The sequence below is a fragment of the Siphateles boraxobius genome, unplaced genomic scaffold (assembly GCF_051911475.1).
Source record: "Siphateles boraxobius isolate OS27281-9 unplaced genomic scaffold, OSU_SipBor_1 24, whole genome shotgun sequence".
Taxonomy (NCBI): domain Eukaryota; kingdom Metazoa; phylum Chordata; class Actinopteri; order Cypriniformes; family Leuciscidae; genus Siphateles; species Siphateles boraxobius.
The window spans coordinates 11,468,702-11,495,901 of record NW_027508855.1 but is presented as its reverse complement, the minus strand read 5'-3'; the positions used below and the strand labels follow the sequence as shown (position 1 = coordinate 11,495,901).

General features: G+C 38.8%; 1 protein-coding gene and 1 long non-coding RNA gene across 2 annotated transcripts in view; one reads left to right on the top strand and one right to left on the bottom strand.

Moving 5' to 3' along the window:
• The window catches only part of LOC143749079 (transmembrane protein 132C), a 381,695-nt gene that overhangs the window by 257,004 nt on the left and 97,491 nt on the right, over nt 1-27,200 (bottom strand). The window contains exon 2 of the mRNA XM_077241521.1: nt 7,788-8,673. Coding sequence (XP_077097636.1) covers nt 7,788-8,673 — 886 coding nt within the window. The remainder of the gene's footprint in view (nt 1-7,787; nt 8,674-27,200) is intronic.
• On the top strand, nt 8,135-26,239 carry LOC143749081 (uncharacterized). Its single transcript, XR_013206877.1, has 3 exons — nt 8,135-8,278; nt 8,352-8,608; nt 26,028-26,239. It is a non-coding gene; the product is annotated as an uncharacterized LOC143749081 (long non-coding RNA).

Genomic DNA, 27,200 nt, shown 5'->3' with positions numbered 1-27,200 from the left:
CATACTTCCCCTAAGCTTGGGATATGCTTCCCAGTGTACCTTGGTATTCCTGTGTTATATGGAGTCCTTTGTCCAGGCTGACAGGGATCTCGATTTACGCAGGGCACTGGAAGACAGCTGAGAAGGTGGCGTGATTAGACTGGTAACCCCATTCGTCGTCATCCGACGTAACTCGGAGTGACAACGAAAGGGAACGTCTACGGTTACGTATGTAACCCTCGTTCCCTGAGTAGGGAACGGAGACGTTACGTCTGCCTGCCACTTTCCGCTGTACCGCGGGGATCGCCTGAGCTCAGTCTTGGCTCCTCAGCGAAGAAACATATCTGCTTGCTGCCGGCTTCCTCCTTTTATACCCACGAGGTGGGGCGGAGTTACGCCATGCAAATTCCGCAGACCCATGGCATTTCTTTGCCATTGGCTCGTTTTGTAATACTCGAAGTTGATAGGCTTTCTAAGCGAAACCCCATTCGTCGTCATCCGACGTAACGTCTCCGTTCCCTACTCAGGGAACGAGGGTTACATACGTAACCGTAGACGTTTTCATGAGCTGTATGCCAAAATCATCAGTATTAAAACAATAAAACACCTGAAATATTTCAGTTGGTGTGCAATGAATCTAAAATATATGAAAGTTTAATTTTTATCATTACATTAAGGAAAATAATGAACTTTATCACAATATGCAAATTTTTTGAGAAGGACCTGTATTACAATTTAAATATTGTTTTTAAAAATATATATTTAAAAATTTAATTTATGAATTTTCAGCAGTCATTACTCCAGTTTTCAATGTTACATGATCCTTCTGAAATCATTCTAATAAAAACATTTCTTATTATTATCAATCTTGAAACAGTTTTTTTTATTTTCCATACATATTTTTGTGAAATCTTTGATGAATAGAAAGTACAAAAGAAGATTTATTTGAAATACAAATATTTTCTAACATTATAAATGCCTTTACTGTCAATGGTGATCTATGTAATGCTGAATAAAAGTGATAATTTTGTTTAAAAGTAGTGCAAGTTGCAAAATGCAAATAGTACCCACCATTAAATAAAATGTTTATTTTTTTTATTGTGTAACTAATATTACATTGTTTTATCCAATAATAACACTGTTCTGTCCAAAACGGTATGTTTTTGTGGTTAATGTCTTGTTTGGTTTCTGTCTGTCTGCCTTCTGTCCTAAGCTGAAGTTCTAAAAATAAATTAACCTAGCCTTGCAAACTGAGTGAAAACAGAGCAAATGTGTTAGACAGTAAGTTATGCAAAATAGTTTAGACAGTTGTGCTTACTGATTTAAGAACAAGTACTAAAATTGGAAAAACGTAGCAAATCATCTGAGAAAAACATACTGTTTTGTTCACCAAGTATCACATTACGACGTGTACATTGTTTGACAGCTGCGTGGCACACACTATGACAGACAGAAGAATTATTTACAAAACTGTGATCGAATGAGATGTTCTAATTCATCTAAACTCATAACTTCCTTCTAGACGCACAAAACAAAATAACCCATCTGTCCATCTGACTGAGGTTCTGTGTGCCTGTGTGAATGGTGCTTTGTCTAACAGCTTGTCACAATAATAAGGAGACTGATGTAGTGTAAACAAGCCATAGATCTGCTTATGTTAATCAAGAGAAATCTAAATATTATAAGCTGGTCAGATCACATTTGCCTCTATGCAAAAAACAGTTCTGTATATCCACTTGTCTCATTAAAGAACAGACATTCTCAACTTTTTGACATCAATACTTTTGAGCTTGTATTAACTAGAAAGATATATTAGTAAGAAATTACTAAGTAAGACTAATTACTAAGAAATAACTTGATTTTTAATGCTTGTTTTACATTATTTTAAATGATTTTAAGTAATCTTGAGGCCCCATTTAAAGTCTGTTGAGGCCCCCGGTTGAGAACCACTGATCTAAACTCTATAAACTATGACAAACTATGCTTGTTAAAAAATCGCAACTTGATCCTTCAGAATTAGTCAATTACAGGCCAATCTCGAATCTAACTTTTCTGTCAAAGATACTAGAAAAGGCAGTCTCCTCACAACTAGGTTCCTTTTTAGAAAGAAATGTTATCTGCGAGGATTTCCAGTCAGGATTTAGACCGTACCATAGTATTGAGACAGCTCTCATTAAGAGTCACAAATGATTTGCTCTTAACATCCAATCGTGGTTGTATCTCTCTATTAGTGTCACTCGATCATAGTGCCGCATTTGATAATATTGACCACAACAGTCTTTTAAATAGACTCAAAAATTTATGTTGGCATTAGTGGAATTGCATTAGCATGGTTTAAATCATACTTATCTGATTAGTATGAGGTACCACAAGGCTCAGTACTAGGACCAACCATTGCTGTTCACTTTGTACATGCTACCCTTAGGAGGTATTATTAGGAAGCATGGCATTAGTTTTCACTGTTATGCTGATGATACTCATCTCTATATTTCTTCACGCCCTGACGAAACTTACCAATTCACAAAATTAACGGAATGCATAGCTGATATAAAAAACTGGATGACTAGTAATTTCCTACTACTTAACTCTGAAAAAACAGAGATTCTAATGATTGGACGAAAAACTTCCTTACGTAATAACTAGGGCTGCACGATTTGGGGAAAATGTCATAATGCAATTATTGAGGTCAATATTGCGATTGCAATAGGCGATTGCGATATAATAAACAAATGGTTTCATGAGTCAACTTGCTTGGTTCTAAAGGAAAATGCACACACAGATTAGTGATAATTCTGAAATGTGTATTTCTCAACTCAAACTAGCAACAACAACTAAATGATTGATAACACCTATAATGATCCATAAGCCATTGATGTCCGGATAAAAATGACCTCCCCCCTCCCCCTCCCCATTTTAAACATTAATTATAGCCATCCAACATTACAGTGATTCCGTCATTACAATTGAAAGCTATAAATTTTTTTAAACATTTATTAGGCTTCAAAAAATATAACAGATTTTAATTTTAGTGAACTTCAAACAATCCTCACATAAACCCATAATAAATGTCATATTTACCTGTGCCCTTCCAGGTAGGACATATATTTAGGTAGGACATATTCAGAAATTGAATAAAGTTATCAAAAAGTCTGAGCTGCATTAATTATAAATTATACATAGACTAATTCTTATTAAAGCTTCAAAAGTTATTTATTCAAGAGCAGTGAGTAATTTACTCTGTTCCCTTTGTTCTTTGATTAACTTTACTGACAGAAAGCTTTATTGGCTGCTGGCCCTTTAAGAGCAGCCGCTGCTGACAGAGACGCGATCTCACACGTGCCTCATTCTCTCACAACTCTTTACGTCCATCATAAGACTGCTCTTATGTTATGAAGATACACAACAAAACGACATATTGGCATAATTGTGTGTTATTGTTCATTCAAGCGCAAAAGAGAACTGTATACTGTCTAACACTTGATGGCAAGTTCTCTTCAAGTCCTCGTCGTCAGTTAGGAACCTGGGTGTGCTCTTTGAACCAATCTTTCATTTGAAAGTCACGTTTCTAGTAACTGTAAAACCGGATCTTTCCATCTTAAAAATATATCTAAATTACATCATAAGCTCTCAATGAAAAATGATGTACAATTAGTTCATTCATTCATGACATCAAGGCTAGATTATTGTAATGCTAGTATGGGTGGTTGCCCTGCATGCTTAATAAATAAACTACAGCTGGTCCAAAATGCAGCAGATAGAGTTCTTATTAGAACCAGGAAGTATGACCATATTATCCCGGTTCTATCAACACTGCATCGGCTCCCTATTAAACATCGTTTAATTTAAAAATATTGCTGATTACTTACAAAGCAGGTCGTATCCAGATCGGATGAAGGACCTTCGCCTGGACACGACGACAACGCAGTCCTGAAGTGTCAACTAGTCTCTCCCCTGTGAAGTCCTCCTTCCCTTCCCTTTACCCCTTTACCTCTGTACAGATTAAATGTTAATATATATATATATATATATATATATATATATATATATATATATATATATATATATATACACACATATATTTATTTATTTATTAATATTTTTTTTCAAGGCTTGCACCTTGGAACCTATTTCAGGGTTTGCGTTCTCGAGCCACCAGGCACTGTTGTTGTGTGAATGAGAGGGCCGGAGTGCGTTAAGGGTTTTCTGTTAGAACAGTTTAAGCGGCCCCTAAGTTAATAACTAATGATCATTGCAACAGAAGTGAATCGATCAAAACTAACTTTAGCTGGACAATAACTTTATTCTAGAGCTGCTGTAAAGCCAAAACAATCTCTGTTACTTTAATTTCCTACTATCACTGTAAAGCTGCTTTGAAACAGTCCATATTGTTAAAGGCGCTACATAAATGAAGGTGACTTGACTTGACTAGATTGTGTGACAGAAGACCATGAATATATGAAAATTAACTTTGTAAGGTCTATTCAAACGTCTGTAAAGGTGAACTTTTTTTCAAATACCTCTGTTATTCCATGTGTATGACAGATAAACAAGGAAAAAATACCAACTATACAAACTCGGTTTTGATTTTAGAGGGAACAAATGAAGCTATTTTTAGCTATTCAATCTCCTCCTCTGCAACAATGAGGGCACACATTTGTGATTTTCTAGACAAACAAACAAACAACGGCTGGCAGACTTTTCCCATCATCGGTAGGAGGAAAACATTTTTATTTTCTCCATCTAAACAGATAGCAGGTGGCGAAATGAAAGACATCACACATTTTTATAGACCCAAACGACACCAGCAGGAGTGTCTTTGATGTCGCAGCATTGTTCAACTAGCAGAAACAATAGCATCTTCCTCTGCCAGCATGCATCTGTATCTCTGCTGACGGAAGTTAATTGAGATGGGAGATACTTTTTCCATTGCGACTCTCCTGCAGATAATCGCGATCCCAGACATAAATACACTGAGATGGCATCCCACAGACTTTAAAAATAAAACTAACGAGAAGATGTCTCTTGGCCTAAGTAGTAAACTATTATTTTTAGCAAGCAAATGTTGCCCACCTACATCAGTAATATTGACTGTGTACGGATGTCCACCTAAAATCTTATCAGTGATTATAGACTTGGATGTTATACCCCCTGAAACAACCTCAATGTACGCTCCTTCATCCATGTTAATGATCCTTATGTCCTGATGCCGGAGACAAATTATTGCCTATTATAAAACTCAACAGCAGTGATAGAGAGGAGCGGAGCTGGTGGGACGTGTACGGCGATAGTCTGGAGCTCTGCTTTATCTGCGCGCTGATGAATAAGTCTAATCTATCATGTCTGGGAAAGCCCTAAGGCCTCCAGGATGAAAAGCTGCCAGTAAGTGAGCAAGCAGCAGTATGTTTATTTGTGAACTGACTTTAAAGTTCACCACACTGCATGCATGTGTATTGTTAGCATTGAATTATGGGAGTTCTATGAGTGTAAATATTTTGCTCTGACTGCTTGATTCCGATTAAATAGCAATTTTTGAAATCAACAATGATTGTTCACAATTGTGTTATAATCTTCTCTACATTTTGTTTTTTCGTCCACTGAGACGTTTTTGTCCAGCAAAAAGAGTTTTGTTGAAGACGCTAACCTAAGTGGATGAATGTGGAAACGACGTTTTTGCATTGTAGTGTGCACTGTGAAAACAGAGGTATTCCAAATAACGTATGTTTAGTCATGTGATGCATATTGTACTAATACACTGTATGTCTGTGGTTGTACTGCCATTGCTGTGTCTGCTATTTGCTTTCATATTGTTGCTAAAGATAAATGTTACTTTGTACAATCTTTATATCACATAAAAGATGACAGAACACTTATTTGCAATAGCTGTCCCGCATCAAAACATGTTGACAGTTGAATTTAAGATCATACATGTAATGACGATTTTGAGTGTGACCTTATATGCACCTGTGAGTGGTGAGATATTTTGGTAATAAAATGGTCATGCCAGATGAATAGCGTGAGAATATTATTCTGTTTGGTCTCTCTGTATCTCAATGAGCTTTTATAAAGTTTTACACAAGCACAGCAAGGTGAGTTAACCCTTTTCAGACGTTTTGGACGAGCAATTTTGAAAAACGTAAATACATTTGAATATGACTGCCTCCACAGCAAGATATTGACGAATAGTTTTACACCATCGCACCCACTCGCATTCAGTCAATTAACGGCTCACAATTGCCTACACTGGATGTGAACGTAATGTCGTGCAAATAGAACCCATTATAATCACTGACGCCATCTACACTGGTAACAGTATACAGATGCGCGTTCAGTTTCTAAGGGTGCTTTCACACTGGTCTCATTTGCTGCGTTATCCAAGGTAAATCATCAACACTATTATGTTCTATCATGTCTGTTATAACTAACATGTGTTTTATTTAACTAAATACATCATAATCAGCTAAAACGCATGCGTAGGTTACTTTACTTCCAGAACAAGTGCACACCCGAGTTCATGATGTTTTCACATTCACGCTAACGGTTTGAGTGCAACCGAACTCAGACCACCTCCTCCAGGTAGTCTGGGGTTCGGTACCCCAGTGCGCACCCAGGTCCGTTCACATTACTTCACATTAGCGATTTTTCGTGCGAACCGTGCCACGTTCCGAACTAAACTGCCAGTGTGAAAGCACCCTAATATACTCCACGCTGATTAAGCAGCCAACTGATCTGACAACAACTGCCTCACAAACCACAAGTAAATTATTTCATAATGCTTTGTCTGTAAATTATGGTTTTATAGTGTTTTCAAAACACTAACTCTTGTGCAATAGCGAATGGGCATTGATACTGTTTCCTTTGCAGTGATGTTACCCAATCATAACAGTGGCTGTTCACTGAAAAGCTTTAAAGGAGCCGCCCCTTAAAAATGGATAATTTCAGACAGAGGGTCAGAATGAGGGTTGAAAATAATCGTTTTTATGCATATATTTGTGTTTGTTTTTTTACGAAAAAAAAGTTGTTAACATTATAAGTGAACCTCAAGGAACATATTAAAATAATTTTAAAAAATCAATGTCATGGCCCCATTAAAATGAAAACGTAATTTTCAAATATATCTGGATTAATGTGGACGTAGCCTAAGTGGTCAGAGTTAATTTAGAGCAGAGGTTTCCAATTCTACTCCTAAAGGTCCGCCATCTTGCAGAGTTCAGCTCCAGCTCTGATTAAACACCTGAACGAGCTAATCAAGCTTTTAAAGATTAGTAAAGACTTCATGGCAGATGTGTTGGAGGGAGCTAAACTCTCCATCAGGAAACATGGCCGTCGAGAAGAAATATTAGACACCCCTGATTTACAGTGTTCTCATACAAGCCACAATTCTTGCAAACCATCCTGAAATTAATCCAGCGGCCAACAAAAACTATTTTTGTGACAATGCGATCAACATAAAGATGCAATGGAACCATGCACACAATCACTCACATCGTCTCAGCTGCAACGGAAAGACATACTCTCCTCTCACACTCTCTATCAACAACACAAAACTAGACTTGCCAGAAAAAGCAAAGACTACTAAAACTGCATATAAAATGTATAGGGATGCACAATATAGAGATACCATATTAGTTATCAGCCAATACTATGGTAGAGATACCATATTAGTTATCAGCCAATATTCAAGATTATTTAATTTATCCATATCGGTCGATACAAAACAATACAATATTAAATATTTTTACAACCCTACTGAGAACAGGAGCACAAGACATGCAAACTTTATACAGGCGTGTGCATGTATTTTGTCCTACCTCAGTGTGAACTGCTCAGTGGTGGCAGCAGAATTCATTAGTACTTGAAATCCCACAGTCTGTCCCTGTTTAACTGGGATCGGGGGTGCCAGAATCTCGATGTCTCCATCCAGTCTAAGTCGGTTTCTAGGCGCTTTGTTGTCCCCAGAAGAGAGAGTTACTGTCCCAATCCTCTGCATATCCCCTTCTTGACCTACAGCTTTTCCTTGTGCCCTACCTGCTATGCACTCTTTTCCCAGGGTCTCTGTAGGAAGGATGGAGTAGTGCAACTCAACCGTGATGGGAACGGGTTCCTGTGTGCGTCTACGTGGCGGAGGAGCGTTGAACCAAGTCGTAGGGATGGCAAGCTGGGATACACAGATACCCATGTTTCCCTCCAGGCGACAAGCGGTTGACACAGAACCTTCCCCTGGATCACGGATGCCAACGACACGGATACACGGGAGTAGTTCCGCAGGAGGATCCATATCCTCCCATCTGCGGCCTGCCAGGTAAAACAACACCTGTATTTGAGGGCGATCAACTCCTATCCTCCTGCTCACCAGGTGCGCTCTCACCTTCCAGCCCAACGTGAGGTGTGTAGAGGTGTGGAATGAACGTGGGAGCGCCCCCTGGAGGAGCTCTGGTGGTACTGGCGCCTCTACAGTGAGGTTGCCATAGCTACAGTTGACTGACAACAGGGAAGTGGAGCCAGCATCGGGCAAGTGGAGAAAGAGAGGCTCGCTGCGTGTCTGCAAGCTCCCGTTACGCATCACTTCCTGTGTGGCCTCCCGGAGAAAGAAGGATGACTCTGCACCCTGCAGTTGGCAGGACACGGGAAGGTATGTGGGCAAGGATGAGGAGAACCTGGACACAAGATCACTACCTCCACCTCTGCTCTCACACACTGCGGAGAGAAAAGAGAAAGAGATTTATCTTTATGTTTATTTAATTTCAGAGACACTTCAGATGTTTTTCCAAGTCAAAACTTATTTTTGTAGTAATTTAAAGTATCCCCTGGTTTTTGTTTTATCTCGTTCAACAAGATCATTTATTTACAGAAACAAATTAAATTAAGGCCAAGGGTCTTTAGAGAGTAAGTCAATGTTCTGAGTGCAACAGATGGTACAGCAAGAAAAAAAAGAGAAAGATTCAGAGAGAAAATTATGTTATAAATATACACTAAAATATACACTATATTTTTATGTAATTTATTCTTGTGATGACAAAGCTTTTGACTATCTCAAAAGTAGCTGTTCAGTTGGCACCAGACCACCCAGAAACAAGCCCTGAAGCTGTAAAACTTGAGCCGAGCCGCAAATAACAAATTACTCAGGAGCTGTGAAAATTGGCATCACTTATGATGTGTACTTATTTGATTGAGAAATGCCCATTTTTGCTTTTTTAAACAACCTGCCTTCTCATTTAAATACAAATTTTCAACACTATGCTTTACCATTTGAAAAACAGGAATCATTTGTAGCCCCTCTGGCTCACATTCACACAATTGCTTCCAACTCCATTGTCTGTTTGTGAGTGTCAGGGTGTAATAGCGATGGTGGAAATGCCTTTTTTGTGCTCAGGGGCGACTTATTTGAACTCTTCTTAAAACATGACCCAAAAAGTCAACAAGTCATCACTGAAATTGAAATCTGTCATTTAGCAGACATTTGTATCCAACACAAAAGGTCCCACAGGAGCAACTCAGGGCTAAATGCCTTGCTCAAGGGCAGAATGGCACTACAGCAGGACTGTGACCTCAGTAAAATCCCATTCCTGAACAACTGCAGGATCAGACATAAAACTGTTCAGCTGCAAGACCACAACTTTACTTGATTACTGCTATGCAGGCATTCCTGACCAATGAGATGCAGTCTTAGTAGCCAGACCTTTGAGCTGCAGCATAAAGTTTGAAAGGTCAGAAAGTTTGTACTAGTCTAGTACACACTTAATTAGTAACTCAAATACACAAAACGATAACAAATTTTGCTGGACGATAAATTGTCCAAAAAATTATTGCGATAAATGACAATATTAATAAACGATAACATTGTCGTTCTGAGACCATTTTCATCTCAAATAATGATAATGGCATAATAATGCAGATACACCTTTTCAAAGATTAAGAAGACTATTTAAAGGGGTCATATAATGGTACATGCACTTTTACAATTTGATTGTACTCAAATGTGTGTTGGCAGTGCCTGTACACAACCATCATATAATGATAAAAATCCATCCAGTGATTTTGTTTTAATCTCCTTATATGTTTTCCCCTGCCTCAAATTGAGCTGTTCGACCGTGTGATGTCACACGGTTGGACGCCCCTCCCACGATTGTTGATTGACAGCAGCGTTTCAACACAGACCCGCCCTCGGGACCGGTGTTGTGCCGAAAAGTACGCTGGAGCACTGTCTGTGAGCAAAATGGAGTCTAAGCGAAGTGGTGTTCTATTCTTGGGTACAATAAGGAACACAGCAGTCATTTTAATGTTCCTAAATCCGAACCGCTGAAGACGCAGTGGCTGAGTTTGTTTTCGAAGGGAATATTCCCCACGATCAACGTAAATGCTTTTATGTTTGTGCAAATCATTTCACACACCAGACTGCTTTATAAACGAGGAGGGTCAGTATAAAGCTGGTTTTGCTAAGAAGCTGCTCCTGAAAAAAGGATCGGTACCAACCAACTATTCGTGTTCCTGCTGCACCTCCTGAAGAACTGAAGTGAGTGTAACGTTTTATTAACCTTTATATTAATATTTATATTAATCTTTGCAAATCGCTAGCTTCACGATGAATGCGGCTAAGGTTTACACTCAGGGTACATTACGGCATGTTTTCTATGTACAACGTTCTCAATATAATTCATAATCCCACGTTTATAATGAACAACGCATTATGGTTATTGTGTTATTGTGTTACAAACGGTGTACACACAGAACAGAGGGGCGGGGTGAGCAAAGCTTATTATCATTTAAAGACACATACACTTAAATGACATGCTGACAACAGAGCTGTTTTTGACCAGGTAAAATAAGTGTTTTCTTACAATACTAATGAGAAGTTTTAATTAAAGTATATTACAAACCTTTAATTTAGACCCTAAAGAATTTTTTGTTTTATTTATTTTAATTTACCTTTATTTTACCAGGAAATAGTCCCATTGAGATTCAGAATCTCTTTTTCAAGGGAGTCCTGGCCAAGACAGCAGAATAATAGTTCCAAATTAAAAAATACATATACAAACATTAACAAAAAACAAAACAAACAAGAAAAAAGTACATTTTGGCAATTTAACATACTCTCAACATAATCACCAGCCGCTCTCAGTAACAGCACATGTGCAACTAGTACTCAAATAGTCCATTATCCTCATTTTAAATTGTGTCATTGTCGGTAAAAAGTCCAATTTTAGCTGATTTTGCCATTTATACCAGGAAAATGGTGCAAAAACTTTAAAGGCACTTTCACCGAAGACAGTGCGCGTTCGTGGGATTTCATACATAGTTTGCCCATATGATCTAAGATTACATTTCCTGGTAGTGACTTTAATAGACAAAAGAGAGCATAAGTAAGAAGGCAGTTTACAAAGTATGGCCTTAAAAAGAAAAATATACCAGTGCTCCAGCCTGCGATTGTGCAGAGATGGCCAACCAACACTCTCATACAAGCTACAATGATGAGTACGGAAACTGGAATTAGTTACAAATCGTAGTGCTGCGTGATATACTGAATCCAGCATTTTCAATGAAGATTTATTTGCATGCATGTATAAAATATCACCATAATCCAGCATTGACATAAATGTTGTTTGTATAAGTGTTTTTCTCGTACTAAAAGAGAAACAGACTTTGTTTCTATAATAGAAACCCAACTTTACTCTAAGTTTTTTTGTTAGAACCTCTATATGCTGTTTGAAGGACAAATTTTCTTCTAAAAGGAAACCAAGATATTTATAGACTGATACTCGTTCAATTACTTTCTCATCTAGTGTAGCAATTGGACAAGCATCTTCTGTTTTCCTTGATTTAGAAAAAGCACATCATTTTAGTTTTATCTGAGTTTAGTACAAGCCTCAATTTCTGCAGATTCTTCTGAATAATTTTAGAAGCAGATTGCAGGTCCTCAATAGCACTTGTCAAGGCTGGAGCAGAACAATACAAAACAGTATCATCCGCATAAAAATGACACTTTGCATTTGATACATTTTGACACAAGTCATTTATATAAATAGTAAATAAAATTGGACCCAAAATGGACCCCTGGGGGATACCATTTTGTATAAGTAATGAGTTTGAGGACACACCATCAACACGAACACTTTGTGTTCTGCCACTCAAATAATTATCAAACCATTTGACTGCTTTTGGAGATATTCCAATATCCACCAATCTCTGAGACAGGACATAATGGTCAACTGTGTCAAACGCCTTTGAAAGATCCAAAAACAGTGCAGCACAATATTATTTAGAATCAATAGCACTTATAAAATCATTTAACACTTTCATAGTGGCAGTGACATTGCTATGTTTTTTTACGAAAACCCTACTGTGAATCATTTAAAATATTTTTGTTAGTAAATAGTCTTTTAACTGGTCACTTATAAGCTCTTCTAAAACCTTGGCTAAAGCAAATAGCTTAGATATTGGCCTATAATTATGTGGGTTTGATCAGTCACCACCCTTTAATAAAGGAGTGACATAAGCTGACTTCAAAACACTTGGTATTAATCCATTTTCAATAGTCAGGTTGAACATGTGTGTTAAAGGTTCTGCAATATGTTCAGCAGCAATATTTAAAAAGTATGGATCCAACCCATCAGGACCAGCGGATTTCTTAGTATTTAACCCTATAAGAGCATCATACACCTCCTTGGTTCCAATAGGAACAAGATAAAAATCGATTGGTACATTTTCCCTAGACAAAGAGTAATCCTCTTGTCTCCTCTGTTTTGTTGCATGCTCAAACAACAACCCAGAAGATATAAAGTGCTGATTCAGGGAATCTAGAATACTTTTCCTGTCTTTAATAATTTCATCGTGTAACTTCAATATATTTGGCATAACAGTATCCCTAGAGTCAGAAGACAGTGATTTTATAACTTACCAAAATTTTGATGGATTAGCGGAGCTATCACATATTTCATTTACATAAAAATCTGATTTTGCTTTACGTATTTGAGAGACACATTTGTTTCTCAGGTGCCTAAAATTTTGCCAGTCTGAGCTATTTTTGGATTTCTTTGCAATTGACCAAGCAAGATCACGTTCATGAATTAGATCAGACAATTTCTCTGAAAACCACGGATTATCACGCCCTTTAATCTTATATTTCCTAAAAGGAGCATGCTTGTTTATAATGTCAAAAAATAGTAATCTAAAATATTTCAACGCTATTTCGGGATCTGGTATCAAATTCATTCTGGTCCAGTCACAAAGATTAAGATCAATAAAAAAGGCTTGTTTACAGAACAATTTCAGATTTCTCTTAATTATTATACGCGATTTACATTTAGATATCCTGGCATCTCTCACACCAGCAATAACGCAGTGATCACTAGCTTTGTATTTCTGCGGCACATTAGAATTTGGCCTAGTGGGTGAGTCTATAATTTGGGTCAGATTCGCTGAGTCACAAAAACTTTTAATTTGATCATATACAGATGTTAGCCAATCCCAATTTAAGTCACCCATTAAAGCCAACTCAGTATATTTTAAGGAAGTCAAACAATCAGACAATGAGGACAATGTGTCCTTTGGCGCAGAAGGAGGTCTATAGCATCCCGCAACTGTCATAAAATAATTTTGCAATAATTCAATTTTTAACACTAGCAATTCAAATTGTCTAGGCACAGACTTGGATAATTGTACTGATGCCTGCAAACAATTTTTTACATAGATTGCCACCTTTAGCACGACGATCAGTACGAAATAAATTATACCCCTCCATATAAATATAACGTCTCAGGTTACTATTGTAACCATAGTTCCCTGAGAACAGGGAACGAGACGATGCGTCCATCGACGCCATGGGAACGCCCCCAGCGTGACTGCGTCTGAAGCATCTATGTCAACTAGTCCAATGGAAAGAATGAGCGTCACGGGCGGGTGACGTCATGACCAGGATATGATAAAAGCACATCCGGTGCAAACCGGCATTAGCTTCGAAAATTGCCGAAGCAAGCCGATCACAGGGATGCAGGAAGTATGGCAGGGTGACGCATCGTCTCGTTCCCTGTTCTCAGGGAACTATGGTTACAATAGTAACCTGAGACGTTCCCTTACGAAGGGAACTCAACGATGCGTCCATCGACGCCATGGGAACGAGAATACCCAAAGCGCCAGACTTTCAAATGCCTGAGTGTCAGCCTGTTGTCACACTGCACCAAGCACCTGGGATCCTGGGGCAGCATCCAGGTCCAAGCTGTAAAACCTCATGAGTGTGAGCGGTGAGGACCAGCCCGCCGCATCACAAACGTCTTGGAGAGAACTCCAGATAATACGCTTAGAAGCCATACTCCTAGTGGAATGAGCCCTGACCACCAAATGGTTGGCCAGAAGACTCACAAGCAAGAAGAATAGTCTCGACTATCTATATGCTCAATAGGTTGGATTTTCTCGACAGAGAAGTCCGATGAACATAAGTGTCCAGTGCTCGCACTGGCACAAGAGGTTCAGCTTTTCCTGGTCCGAAAAATGGGGGAGGACAGAAACCTGCAGCACAATAGGCCTCGGAATAATGGTAGGCACCTTTGGAACATATCCATGTTTCGGGTAAGATTGCCTTGGCCATCCCGGTGCACTCAAGGCAGGTGGGGACCGAAAGGGCCTGAAGGTCTGACTCTTATAGGGACGAAATAGCTAGCAGAAAATAGTCTTAAAAGAAAGGAACTTCTCTGAGACCAAATCTAAGGGCTCGAAGGGAGCCCCAGATAGGCCTACTAGAACTATTGCAAGGTCCCAAGCCAGCACCTTAGTGCAAGTTGCATGCCTCAGCCTCAAAGTGCCACGAAGGAAACGAGTGATCAGGGGGTCTCGACCCAAAAATGTACTACCCACCAGGGCGTGGAAAGCCGCAATGGCCGCCACACATATTATACCTTAAGCGTGGAAGGACATAGACCTGATACAAAGCGTTCTTGCAGAAACTCGAATACTGTGTTTACTGAACAGTTAACCGGATCCCACTGACGCTGGTAACACCAAGAAGTGAAAAACTCTCGAAATAGTGAATATAGTTTCCTCGTAGCGGGAGCTCTGGAGCTTAGAATGGTCTAAACAACCTCGGTTGAGAGACCACTCTCTATGAGTTGGGCCCCCTCAGAGGCCAAACCCACAGTTCCCAAATCCCCTGCCGGGGGTGCAATATTGCATCCCCTGCCTGAGACAGAAGGTCTCTCCTGATCGGGACCTCCAAGGGAGGTCCGTCGAGGAGAAAAATTAGGTCCGCAAACCAAATTCAGCTCGGCCAGGGTGGTGCTACTAAATAGGCTTATTCCATCCTGGCGGATTCACTCCAGAACTCCTGGGAGCAGAGCAACGGAGGGAAATGCGTACAGACGTAGCCTCGGCCACGTCTGCACCATAGCATCCAGCCCCGAGGGGACTGGTTGAGTGAGGGATAACCAGAGTGGACAGTGCGTCGTATGCTGAGACGAGAACAAATCCACTTCTGCCTGGCCGTAAAACTCCCATATTTGCTCCACCGCCTCGGGGTGGAGTCCCCTGGCCTCAGCCCCTGCCTCGACAGGGTGTCTGCTCCAATATTCTGGCCCCCCCCGGAATATACACTGCCCTCAGACAGCGTAATTTCTTGAGGGACCAAAATAAGAGGCCACCAACGTGTTGTCTGTGGGTCAAGAACCAGAGTTTCCTCCATATAACCAAGGCGCGGGGATACTGCCGCGTGATCTTGATCGTAAGGAGTGGGTTTCCCCTCAGGGAGAACCCTCTGGTCCTGAGCCACCTCTGTAAAGGTCTCACGTACAGCAGGTCAAAGGGTATCACATTGGACGCTGCTGCCCTGAGGCCTAACAGTCACCAGAACAACACATGATGGCCCCTCAGGTCTGGGAGGAGATGTCTCAACGCATTGAAGACGACCATCATCTCTAGGCAATTCATGTGCCAAGAGAGATGATGACTCCTCCACAAGCCCTGAGCTGAGCGGCCTTCCAATACCGCTCCCCAGCCGGTGAGGGAAGCATCTGTCGAGATCACAACTCGATGGCAAAGAGCTCCCAACACCGGACCCTGGGTTAAGAACCAGTGTTTCCTCCATATAACCAAGGTGCGGAGACACCGCCGCGTGATCTTGATCATACGAAGTGGGTTTCCCCTCGGGGAGAACCCTCTGGTCCTGAGCCACCACTGTAAAGGTCTCATGTACAGCAGGCCAAAAGTTATCACGTTGAACGCTGCTGTCACAAGACCCAACAGTCTCTCTAACTGTTTTACAGTGCGTGACTGGCCTAGCCTCAGCTCTTTTGTGGCTGTTAGGATAGCAGCTACACGAACGGGCGACAGAGTGGCCCGCATCGTCACTGAATCCCATACCACACCAAGGAAAGTGGTTCTCTGTACTGGAGAAAGCACACTCTTCTTGGCATTGAGCCTCAACCCCAACATCTGCATAGGAGCGAGAACGACACCTCGGTGCCGAACCGCTAACTGTTCTGATTCCGCTAGAATCAGCCAGTCATCTATGCAATTCATAATGCATATGCACTGCAGCCTGGCGGGGCCAGAGCTGCGTCTACACGCTTCGTGAATGTGCGGGGTGATAGAGCTAGACCGAAAGGAAGTGCCTGATACTGGTGTTCTTTGCCCCAAAGAAAACCTCAGGAACCTCCTGTGCTGAGGGAGGATGGAGATATGGAAGTATGCGTCTTTTAGATCTATCGTGACAAACCAGTCCTCGGATCTGATTTGAGTCACGATCTGTTTGAGTGTCAGCATTTTGGAATTGAGTTCCAGCACCAAACACTCCAACAGACGAAGATCTAGTATGTGACGCAGCTCTCCATCCTTTTTTGGAACAATGAGATAACGACTGTAAAGACCCGACGCAATGTCGGGTGAGTACACCTGCTCTATAGCTTCCTTTGCTAACAGGGCCTTTACCTCTTGCTCCATTACCAGAGCCTGCTCGGGATGCACCACTGTGGGCAGCACCCCGTTGTAACGAGGAGGACGAGAACCAAACTGGATTCTGTATCCTTTCTCTACAATCTGCAGGACCCAATGAGAAATATTCGGCAGAAGCTTCCACGCTGCCAGAAAATTTACTAAGGGAACCAGCCTCTCGAGGCTGGTCTCTGGTGTTATCGAGACAGCCAATTCCGGAGCCTGAAACATAATGGCAGGAACTACCTGAACTGGCCGCTCTAAGGCCCCCCTCAGAGGGCGCGAAACCGATGCTGTGCCGCAGCATAGCATCAGCGACTCGCTGGAGACCGCTGCGCCCTGAAGCACCGAGGGTGGCAGGGTTGGCAGAACGGTCTCGTGAGGACCCCGAAATGGAACGGGCACCGTAAAATGAGGTGTACACCGCTCCACTTCGGTCGGGGCTGTCCTCACAGGCCTGATGCGTGAACATCAGGACCTTTTTTTCTTTTGAGCCGCAGCCTTCTCAGCGTGAAGAACGGTCCTCGGATCCGGCTTCTGCTTTGAAGGCTTTGGCTGCTGTGTTGTGTATGAGAAACTAGACGGCTGGAGCTGCTCACGCCCAGCAGCCCCAGGGGGTTGGACATAGCGAGGGAGAGATTATCTTGTATCTTTCTCTATGATTCCCATCAAATTGAGCCAGAGGTGTCTCTCAGTGACCACAAGGGCTGCCATCCCTGAGAGATAAATCTGTGGCCCGACGGAGTTCTCAAACCCCATCGGGCCAAACTCCCTCACTTCTGTCCAAATACCGCAGCAGGTCAGCCTGATATGCTTGTAGCACTGCTATGGTGTGCAAGCAGGCCCATGCTAGACCCACTGCCATATATGCTTTTCCCACTAGATTAAAAAATAGTTTTCTTTAATGGTTTAGTGAGAGAAGCCGACGCCTTCAGGTACAATACTGAACCGGGAGACAGATAGCTCGCAAGCGTCTGTTCTACCCGGGGTATTGCCCCATAGCCATACCCTCTTAACCCCCAAATATCTGAATATACATGAATGTGGGGGCTAAAAGACAAGAGGAGTAAGGCTTTTTCCATGATCTAGACAGCTCGCTGTGCAGATCGGGAAAAATGGAAGGCCCCGTGATGGAGGTGGAAAAACAGAGGGAAGGAAACTCGTTTAATCTATTTTATTTTTAGGACGAGTGCCCCCTTATTTCTGCTGGCCATAAATATTTAATTTATCTACAGCCTTAGTAAACACTTCCACCAGCTTATTATTTTTATATATATATTTTATATATATTCACTTTATTTTATATATAATATATAAACTATCATATATATATATATATATATATATAGGTTATATATATTTCTCATACGCTGGGGAAAGAGATGGCAAATTCACTTCCCCCATGATTGTGTCACTTTCAATGCCCAGCACATCTACCTCCTCGGAGGTAGAGCACTGAAGCATTGATTTCTCTCTCTCCCCGGGCGGAAGAGACCGCAGCGCGGGCTTCCGAGACCGGCGAGAGAGCACTGGATCCCTCGTGGAAAGGGAGGAGATAAGATCCGCGGACCCGTCTCCAACCCCGTAAAGAGATCCTATTCGCGATCCACAGGAATGCATTCTCCGCGCTGCCTCGGCAGACGCGGGACCTGTCACCCTGAGAATTGCGAGCCCGGCCACTTTCCTCGAAAAGTGACAGGCGGGAGCGGAGCATGCGAAGCGAAAGCTTCTCACAATGTTGGCAATCAGCCCCCTCGGAGGCTGATACCGCATGCTCTACTCCCAAACCCATCACACAAAGCTCGTGTGTGTCCCTACTCGTTAAATAGCGCGAGCAGGGAGAACACAGAGTTTGTGCAATTGTTTAGTTTCCATAAATATATATATCAGACAGACAACAGTAAATATAACAGACAGTTTGACACAGATCGCTTGCTGAGGCAACAGAAGCTAATGCCGGTTTGCACCGGATGTGCTTTTATCATATCCTGGTCATGACGTCACCCGCCCGTGACGCTCATTCTTTCCATTGGACTAGTTGACATAGATGCTTCAGACGCAGTCACGCTGGGGGCGTTCCCATGGCGTCGATGGACGCATCGTTGAGTTCCCTTCGTAAGGGAACTATCAGGAGTAGATCTACCCAGCCAAGTCTCAGATAACACCATAATATCAACATTTGTTGATTCATATTAGCTTGTACAAAAATGGCATTATATGACCCCTTTAACACTGAAAACGGAAAACTCTCAGCCTCTGTTAACAAAAAATGCACTTGAATAAATACCAAAAACAATAAATAAAATGGATGTAAACAAAATTGCACTTCAAAAAATATTAAACATTAGGCTTAGACATGAATAGTGATACATTCCATAACAGGCAAAACTGCCAGTTGTAAAAAAACAAACAAACAAACAAAAAAAAAAAATCCCAACAAGCCATATGCAAAAAACTTTTGAAAAATAATTTCACCATGATAAAGCTTTGTTCAAATAAAGCAAAAGTGAATTGCAGTCTATGTCCAGCAAGCGAGCGAGTGAGGGAGAGAGAGCGTGAGAAGTACGGGTGAGTGAGAGAGAGAGAGAGAGAGAGAAAGGGACGAGCGAGAGGTAGTGCTGAGCGAATATGCTGCTGAGCGAATGCGCTACGGCGCTCTGCAATCAAATACGATTTTAAATAGGCTTAGTAAAAAAAACAATAATAATAAAAAAAACATTCGAAAATCAATGTGTGGCGGTCAGCGTTGATATTGTGGCGGGCCGCCACAAATAAATGAGCGTATGGGAAACCCTGCCATGTGACTGACAAGCGCCGCCTCCCCACACAAAAGAATATCCAACTGACAAGAGGGTTCCCCGAGAGTTGTCATCCAGTCTCATTGGTAGAGAGAGAGATAGAGATAAGGAAAACAAACAAGCATGCAAGTGGAAATTATCGCGGCCAGAAAAATTATCGAGCTCATTAAGTTGGCTTGTGAAAGCCAACTTACTGAAATCCTATTTAAACTTATTATTATTCTTTTTCTTCTTCTTTTTCTTAACCAAAATTTTCTGACTGCTACTCCTCCTAGAGCTTTAACTCTACAAACTCCAAACTCGGGTCAGACCTTCAGACTGTTCTGACTTAGTGTGCTATATCTTTTCAGACTGATTTGACTTTCAGATTTCTTAAAAATTAATATTAAAAATCATAAAAATCCCATTGACTTTCATTGCAACAGTTCAAATTGAGCCAAGGCTACGGTGGCCCAGCAGTGTACAACACAAAAACTCAAATCTAAACTCCCTGAAGCCCAAGACTCAATTAAACTACCATTCTATATGTACTAATGAACTTATCTATCTATCTATCTGTCTATCTATCTATCTCTTTCTATCTATCTATCTATCTATCTATCTATCTATCTATCTATCTATCTATCCATCTATCCATCTATCCATCTATCTATCTATCTATCTATCTATCTATCCATCTATCTATCTCTTTCTATCTATCTATCTATCTATCTATCTATCTATCTATCTAATCTATCTTTCTTTCTTACTAACTAATCTATCTTTCTTTCTTTCTTTCTAACTAATCTTTCTTCTTTCTTTCTTTATTTCTTTCTTTCTTTCTAACTAATCTTTCTTCTTTCTTTCTTTCTTTCTAACTAATCTTTCTTCTTTCTTTCTAACTAATCTTTCTTCTTTCTTTCTGTCTTTCTTTCTTTCTAACTAATATTTCTTTTTTCTTTTTTTCTTACTAACTAATCTATCTTTCTTTCTTTCTAACTAATCTTTCTTCTTTCTTTCTTTCTTTCTAACTAATCTTTCTTCTTTCTTTCTTTCTTTCTTTCTTTCTTTCTTTCTAACTAATATTTCTTCTTTCTTTCTTTCTAACTAATATTTCTTCTTTCTAACTAATCTTTCTTCTTTCTTTCTAACTAATCTTTCTTTCTTTCTAACTAATCTTTCTTTCTTTCTAACTAATCTTTCTTCTTTCTTTCTTTCTTTCTTTCTTTCTTTCTAACTAATCTTTCTTCTTTCTTTCTTTCTTTCTTTCTTTCTTTCTTTCTTTTTCTTTCTTTCTTTTTCTTTCTTTCTTTCTAACTAATCTTTCTTCTTTCTTTCTTTCTTTCTTTCTAACTAATCTTTCTTCTTTCTTTCTTTCTTTCTTTCTATCTATTCTTTCTTCTTTCTTTCTTTCTTTCTAACTAATCTTTCTTCTTTCTTTCTAACTAATCTTTCTTTCTTTCTTACTAATCTTTCTTCTTTCTTTCTTTCTAACTAATCTTTCTTCTTTCTTTCTTTCTTTCTTTCTTTCTTTCTTTCTTTCTAACTAATCTTTCTACTTTCTTTCTTTCTTTCTAACTAATCTTTCTTCTTTCTTTCTTTCTTTCTAACTAATCTTTCTTCTTTCTTTCTTTCTTTCTTTCTTTCTTTCTTTTTCTTTCTTTCTTTTTCTTTCTTTCTAACTAATCTTTCTTCTTTCTTTCTTTCTTTCTTTCTTTCTAACTAATCTTTCTTCTTTCATTCTTTCTTTCTAACTAATCTTTCTTCTTTCTTTCTTTCTTTCTTTCTTTCTTTCTTTCTTTCTTTTTCTTTCTTTCTTTCTAACTAATCTTTCTTCTTTCTTTCTTTCTTTCTAACTAATCTTTCTTTCTTTCTTTCTAACTAATCTTTCTTCTTTCTTTCTTTCTAACTAATCTTTCTTCTTTCTTTCTTTCTTTCTTTCTTTCTTTCTTTCTAACTAATCTTTCTTCTTTCTTTCTAACTAATCTTTCTTCTTTCTTTCTAACTAATCTTTCTTCTTTCTTTCTTTCTTTCTTTCTTTCTTTCTAACTAATCTTTCTTCTTTCTTTCTTTCTTTTTCTTTCTTTCTAACTAATCTTTCTTCTTTCTTTCTTTCTTTCTAACTAATCTTTCTTCTTTCTTTCTTTCTTTCTAACTAATCTTTCTTCTTTCTTTCTTTCTAACTATTCTTTCTTCTTTCTTTCTTTCTTTCTTTCTTTCTTTCTTTCTTTCTAACTAATCTTTCTTTCTAACTAATTCTTTCTTTCTTTCTTTCTAACTAATCTTTCTTCTTTCTTTCTTTCTTTATTTCTTTCTTTCTTTTTCTTTCTTTCTTTCTTTCTTTCTTTCTTTCTAACTAATATTTCTTCTTTCTTTCTTTCTTTCTTTCTTTCTTTCTAACTAATATTTCTTCTTTCTTTCTAACTAATATTTCTTCTTTCTTTCTTTCTAACTAATCTTTCTTTCTTTCTTTCTAACTAATCTTTCTTTCTTTCTTTCTTTCTTTCTTTCTTTCTAACTAATCTTTCTTCTTTCTTTCTTTCTTTCTTTCTTTCTAACTAATCTTTCTTCTTTCTTTCTTTCTTTCTTTCTTTCTAACTAATCTTTCTTCTTTCTTTCTTTCTTTCTTTCTAACTAATCTTTCTTCTTTCTTTCTTTCTTTCTTTCTTTCTAACTAATCTTTCTAACTAATTATTTCTTTCTTTCTTTCTAACTAATCTTTCTTCTTTCTTTCTTTCTTTCTTTCTTTCTAACTAATCTTTCTTTCTAACTAATTCTTTCTTTCTTTCTAACTAATCTTTCTTCTTTCTTTCTTTCTTTCTTTCTTTCTTTCTTTCTTTCTTTCTAACTAATATTTCTTCTTTCTTTCTTTCTTTCTTTCTTTCTTTCTTTCTTTCTAACTAATATTTCTTTCTTTCTTTCTTTCTAACTGATATTTCTTCTTTCTTTCTTTCTAACTAATCTTTCTTTCTTTCTTTCTTTCTAACTAATCTTTCTTCTTTCTTTCTAACTAATCTTTCTTCTTTCTTTCTTTCTTTCTTTCTTTCTTTTTTACTTTTTCTTTCTTTCTTTCTAACTAATCTTTCTTCTTTCTTTCTTTCTTTCTTTCTTTCTAACTAATCTTTCTTCTTTCTTTCTTTCTAACTAATCTTTCTTCTTTCTTTCTTTCTTTCTTGAACACCCTAGCAACCACCCAAAATACCTTAAACACCCTAGCAACCATCCTAAATAGCGTAGAACACCCTAGCAACTGCCTAGCAACCACCCAGAACACCCTAGCAACCACCCAAAATACCTTAAATCACCCTAGCAACACCATAGCAACCACCCAAAATACCATAGAACACCCTAGCAACACCATAGCAACCACACAGCACACCCTAGCAACCACCCATAACACCCTAACAACCACCCAAAATACCTTAAAACACCCTAGCAACACCCTAGCAACCATCCTAAATAGCATATAACACCCTAGCAACACCATAGCAACCACCCAGAACACCCTAGCAACCACCCCAAATACCTTAAAACACCCTAGCAACACCCTAGCAACCATCCTAAATAGCGTATAACACCCTAGCAACACCATAGCAACCACCCAGAACACCCTAGCAACCACCCCAAATACCTTAAAACACCCTAGCAACACCATAGCAACCACCCAAAATACCCTAGAACATCATAGCAACTGCCTAGCAACCACCCAGAACACCCTAGCAGCCACCCAAAATACCTTAAAACACCCTAACAACACCATAGCAACCACCCAAAATACCTTACAACACCTTAGCAACACCATAGCAACCACCCAGAACACCCTAGCAACCACCCAGAACACCCTAGCAACTAATATAAACTTCAAACTACTTTGAAATTCAAACTAAATTTAAACTTCAAACTACTTTAAACTTTAAACTAATTTAAACTTCTAACTACTTTTAACTTTAAACTAATTTAAACTTATTTAAACTTTAAACTAATTAAAACTATAAACTAATTTAAACTTCAATTTACTTTAAACTTCAAACTAATTTACATTTTAAACTAATTTACATATTAAACTAATGTAAACTTCAAACTACTTTAAACTTCTTTAAACTTTCTGTTCCAAACTTTCACAAGCCAACTTAAAGTTTGTCTCGACGAACTTTTTCTAGTTTTTTTTATTGTGTGATTAATTGATTTATTGACTATCGCGGCAGATCTATACACAAAGACATTTGGTAGTTACACTGGAAAACAAAAATAATAATCTTTTATTATCAATAGGCACCTTTTGGTGCTGGAACTTTACTGTAAAAAATAATGTAGAAACATTTTGGGTTTTATGGATTGAACTTAAATTTACAGTAAAAAAACAATGATATACTAATTGATATACTAACCTACTGACTAGGACTAAAATCTGTTTTGTACCTTTATAATACACTGACAACCACCAAAAAAACAAGTCTCTTTACCACAAGCTGAGGTAAATACTAATATAAAGAAGGTGCACAGAGTCATGCACACAAATACAAAACACCATCATGGCAACATGATATTAAAATAATCCAATAAACATTAATTTCACTACCTAAGACATAACAAAACCCTAATATACATATATTCTGAGAAGAAAGAAATAAACTAAGAAGAAACAAAGTTATTTGAAAAAACATTAAATTTTAAGAGTCACAGAGAATTCTCGTAATGTCAATTTATGGGTAAATTGTAAATTATAAGATGATGTGTCCTTTTTCACTTCCAAAAACTGTAAATTTAACAGCATTTTGAAATGTTCTGTTAAGATGTATTACAGTTTCTCCATACGCAGTAAAGTAACTTACAGTTAACCAATTAACAGATTGTTACCTAACCCTTTTTACCGCATTTTACCTTTAAAATTGCGATCATGTTTTACAGTATATTGTGGCACCATATTGTGCACACAATATCAACCCAAAAGCTATCTTTTAAACTTTTGTTTCCTGGCAAATTAAAATCTGTGTACATAACTCCCACAAGTTGCATTACAGTCATGCAATCTGATTTTTCAGAAAAAGTATGTAGGCAACAGTCGGAAGCTCTACCACATCTGTGCTCACTCATGCTTAATTAAAGCATAGAATCAATCATTCACCTTTCTCTAAGGTTTTTTTTCTTTACCTCTATCATTGTAAAATCCCTGTTCGTATTTACCTGTTTGCATTTTCCGCTAAGTCTCTGATGGAGCTTATCAGATCACTCTGCCAATCAAATGTAAGATAATCTGCCAAGCAGACGGAGTGTGCCAAATGCTTCAATGAATCAGACCCTAAATTTAAAGTTCTTTCCTGTTATAATTTTAGATCTGTACTGATAGAGGCAGTATGAGACAACATTTTGCTCTAACAGACAAGCACATGCCATGTGCCACATTTGCAGCATAAAGGCAGCTAAAGGTGATTAAATGCAAGACCAAGGACAATTTAATATGCAGATAAATGCAAAAAAGACCGATTTCAATGTATATTTGAATTACAATGACATCATTGAGAGTTAGATTTTGAATTGCAATTTTGCAACACAGGAGATTTCCTATCTCAACTTTTTTATAATCTTGATTATAGTAATTGTATTTTATTTTATTTTATTTTGTGTAGGGCAGTAAGAGGTACACACAAATTACTTTTTGTTTGTTATTTTGGGCTGTCGGCTCCTGACGTAAAGTCCCCAATTGTATTATAAACCTGTTAAAATTCAATAAATATTGTTTCATTTGCTTTCCCCTTAAAATAAACCGTATCGTTTCCTCTTTTTTTATGTTGCGTCCTTTCCCCTAGACGGGGCGTAACAATCTGTCTATATTTTAAGTGATTTGAACTGAAATAATCGCAGACAATGGTGCAGAAAATGAAGAAAAAGCAAAAATAGGAAATTCACTGCAGTGCTGGTTTACAATAAATTTCTTCCCACGTGTCTCTTTAGCATCATATAAGTTCTGAAGACTGAAGTTCTGAAGAACAGGAGCGGAAAACAATATCACATGTTTTACACAGCAAGAGTTGACCACATCTCATAATACAATAAAATGATACACAGTAATACCCAATCTTTCTTATTCTTGTATTTATTGTTTGCTTGTTTTCCCTCTTATTTTTGAGATACAAGTACAAAAGATGTCATGCTGATTCAGAGAGTCTCATTTGCATGTTTTTGACTGAATGGTGACCAACAGAAACTCAAGCAGCTGTCTGGAATAGAAACAGAGGTTTATTGTGTTACTCTCTCTCTCTCTCTCTCTCTCTCTCTCTCTCTCTCTCTCTCTCTCTCTCTCTCTCTTGCTCTCTCTCTCTGGCTCTCTCTCTCTCTCTCTCTCTCTCTCTCTCTCCTCAGGTAGGGAGTGAAGCATTGAAAGGTGTGAAAATATAATGAAGTTTTGGTATGGTGCTGCGTCTCACAACAAGAGTTTGAACACATAATAATCCCTTCAGAGAGAGATACACCTTCAGTGATTCATTTCAAATCAACACTGAGACAAAACACAAGTGAGGCCTTGTGGACCCAGTGTCTTTAAGAAGAAGAGAGGATGGTGATGGGAAAGATAATTACTGAACGATGCAACAAAGGAATGGGTTTAATACAAGTTAATGAAGAAAATAAGATTCGGTCACCTATAACTGTAACCATGATTCTTGCTCTTTATAAGAAACTGCAGGACAAGTCAAAGCTATTTTCTGTGGTAGTTAACATTACGTCTCAAATAAAGATTATATTTCATTCAAACCAGAACATTCCTTTAATGCTGTAATACATAATGAGTCTCTCATCAGGAAATTATAGATGAATAAAGTCTTCTTCCTCACCACAAGATCATGACATAATTCGCAGTGCCCCAGAGGACTAACACAAAAAAAAGAAAGAATTAAAAAGTGCAATGTTTTGTGGCGGCCCTGGGGAGCTGCGATATGGAGGTTGCACGCTATAAAGCACGTAGCTTCGGCAGATGGAGGCAGCATCGTCCCAAAAACAGCATCTCTCTGTGTCACAAGTCCGTTCTTTATGGCGCTCTCAGGGCTACAAAGAGGATCATAATTCTAAGCCCAAACACCTCCGCTCTGATTTGTTTCAGCCGCTGGTCCCAAGGCTGACGACACCCCACACATTTCTAACCTTTCACTTTCACTCTCTTTTTCTCAGGCCACTTTTCAAATGTCAAACATTTCTCACAACGCAGAAGATTTCATTGTGGCAGGCAAGACGGCATCACCCAAAGCTTCAACTCGAATATACAGCGTGAAGAGTTCAAAATCTTTCCCTTGGGTTCTTGGAATTGTATTTCTGGCCATTTATTCCAGCCAATTTAACCTCCAATCAATTTCATTATGGCAGATAAAGTGACACACGATAAATCCTATGCTATCTCTTCCATTTTTATCCCAGGTTTTATCCCAACCATAAAAAGTGAAATACTTGACATCTCTTAGTCTCTCCTAGCCAGACTATGGCGTTGTACATATTGCAGTTTGTTCTGGTCAAGCATAGGTTACAGGAAGTGACCGAACTAAC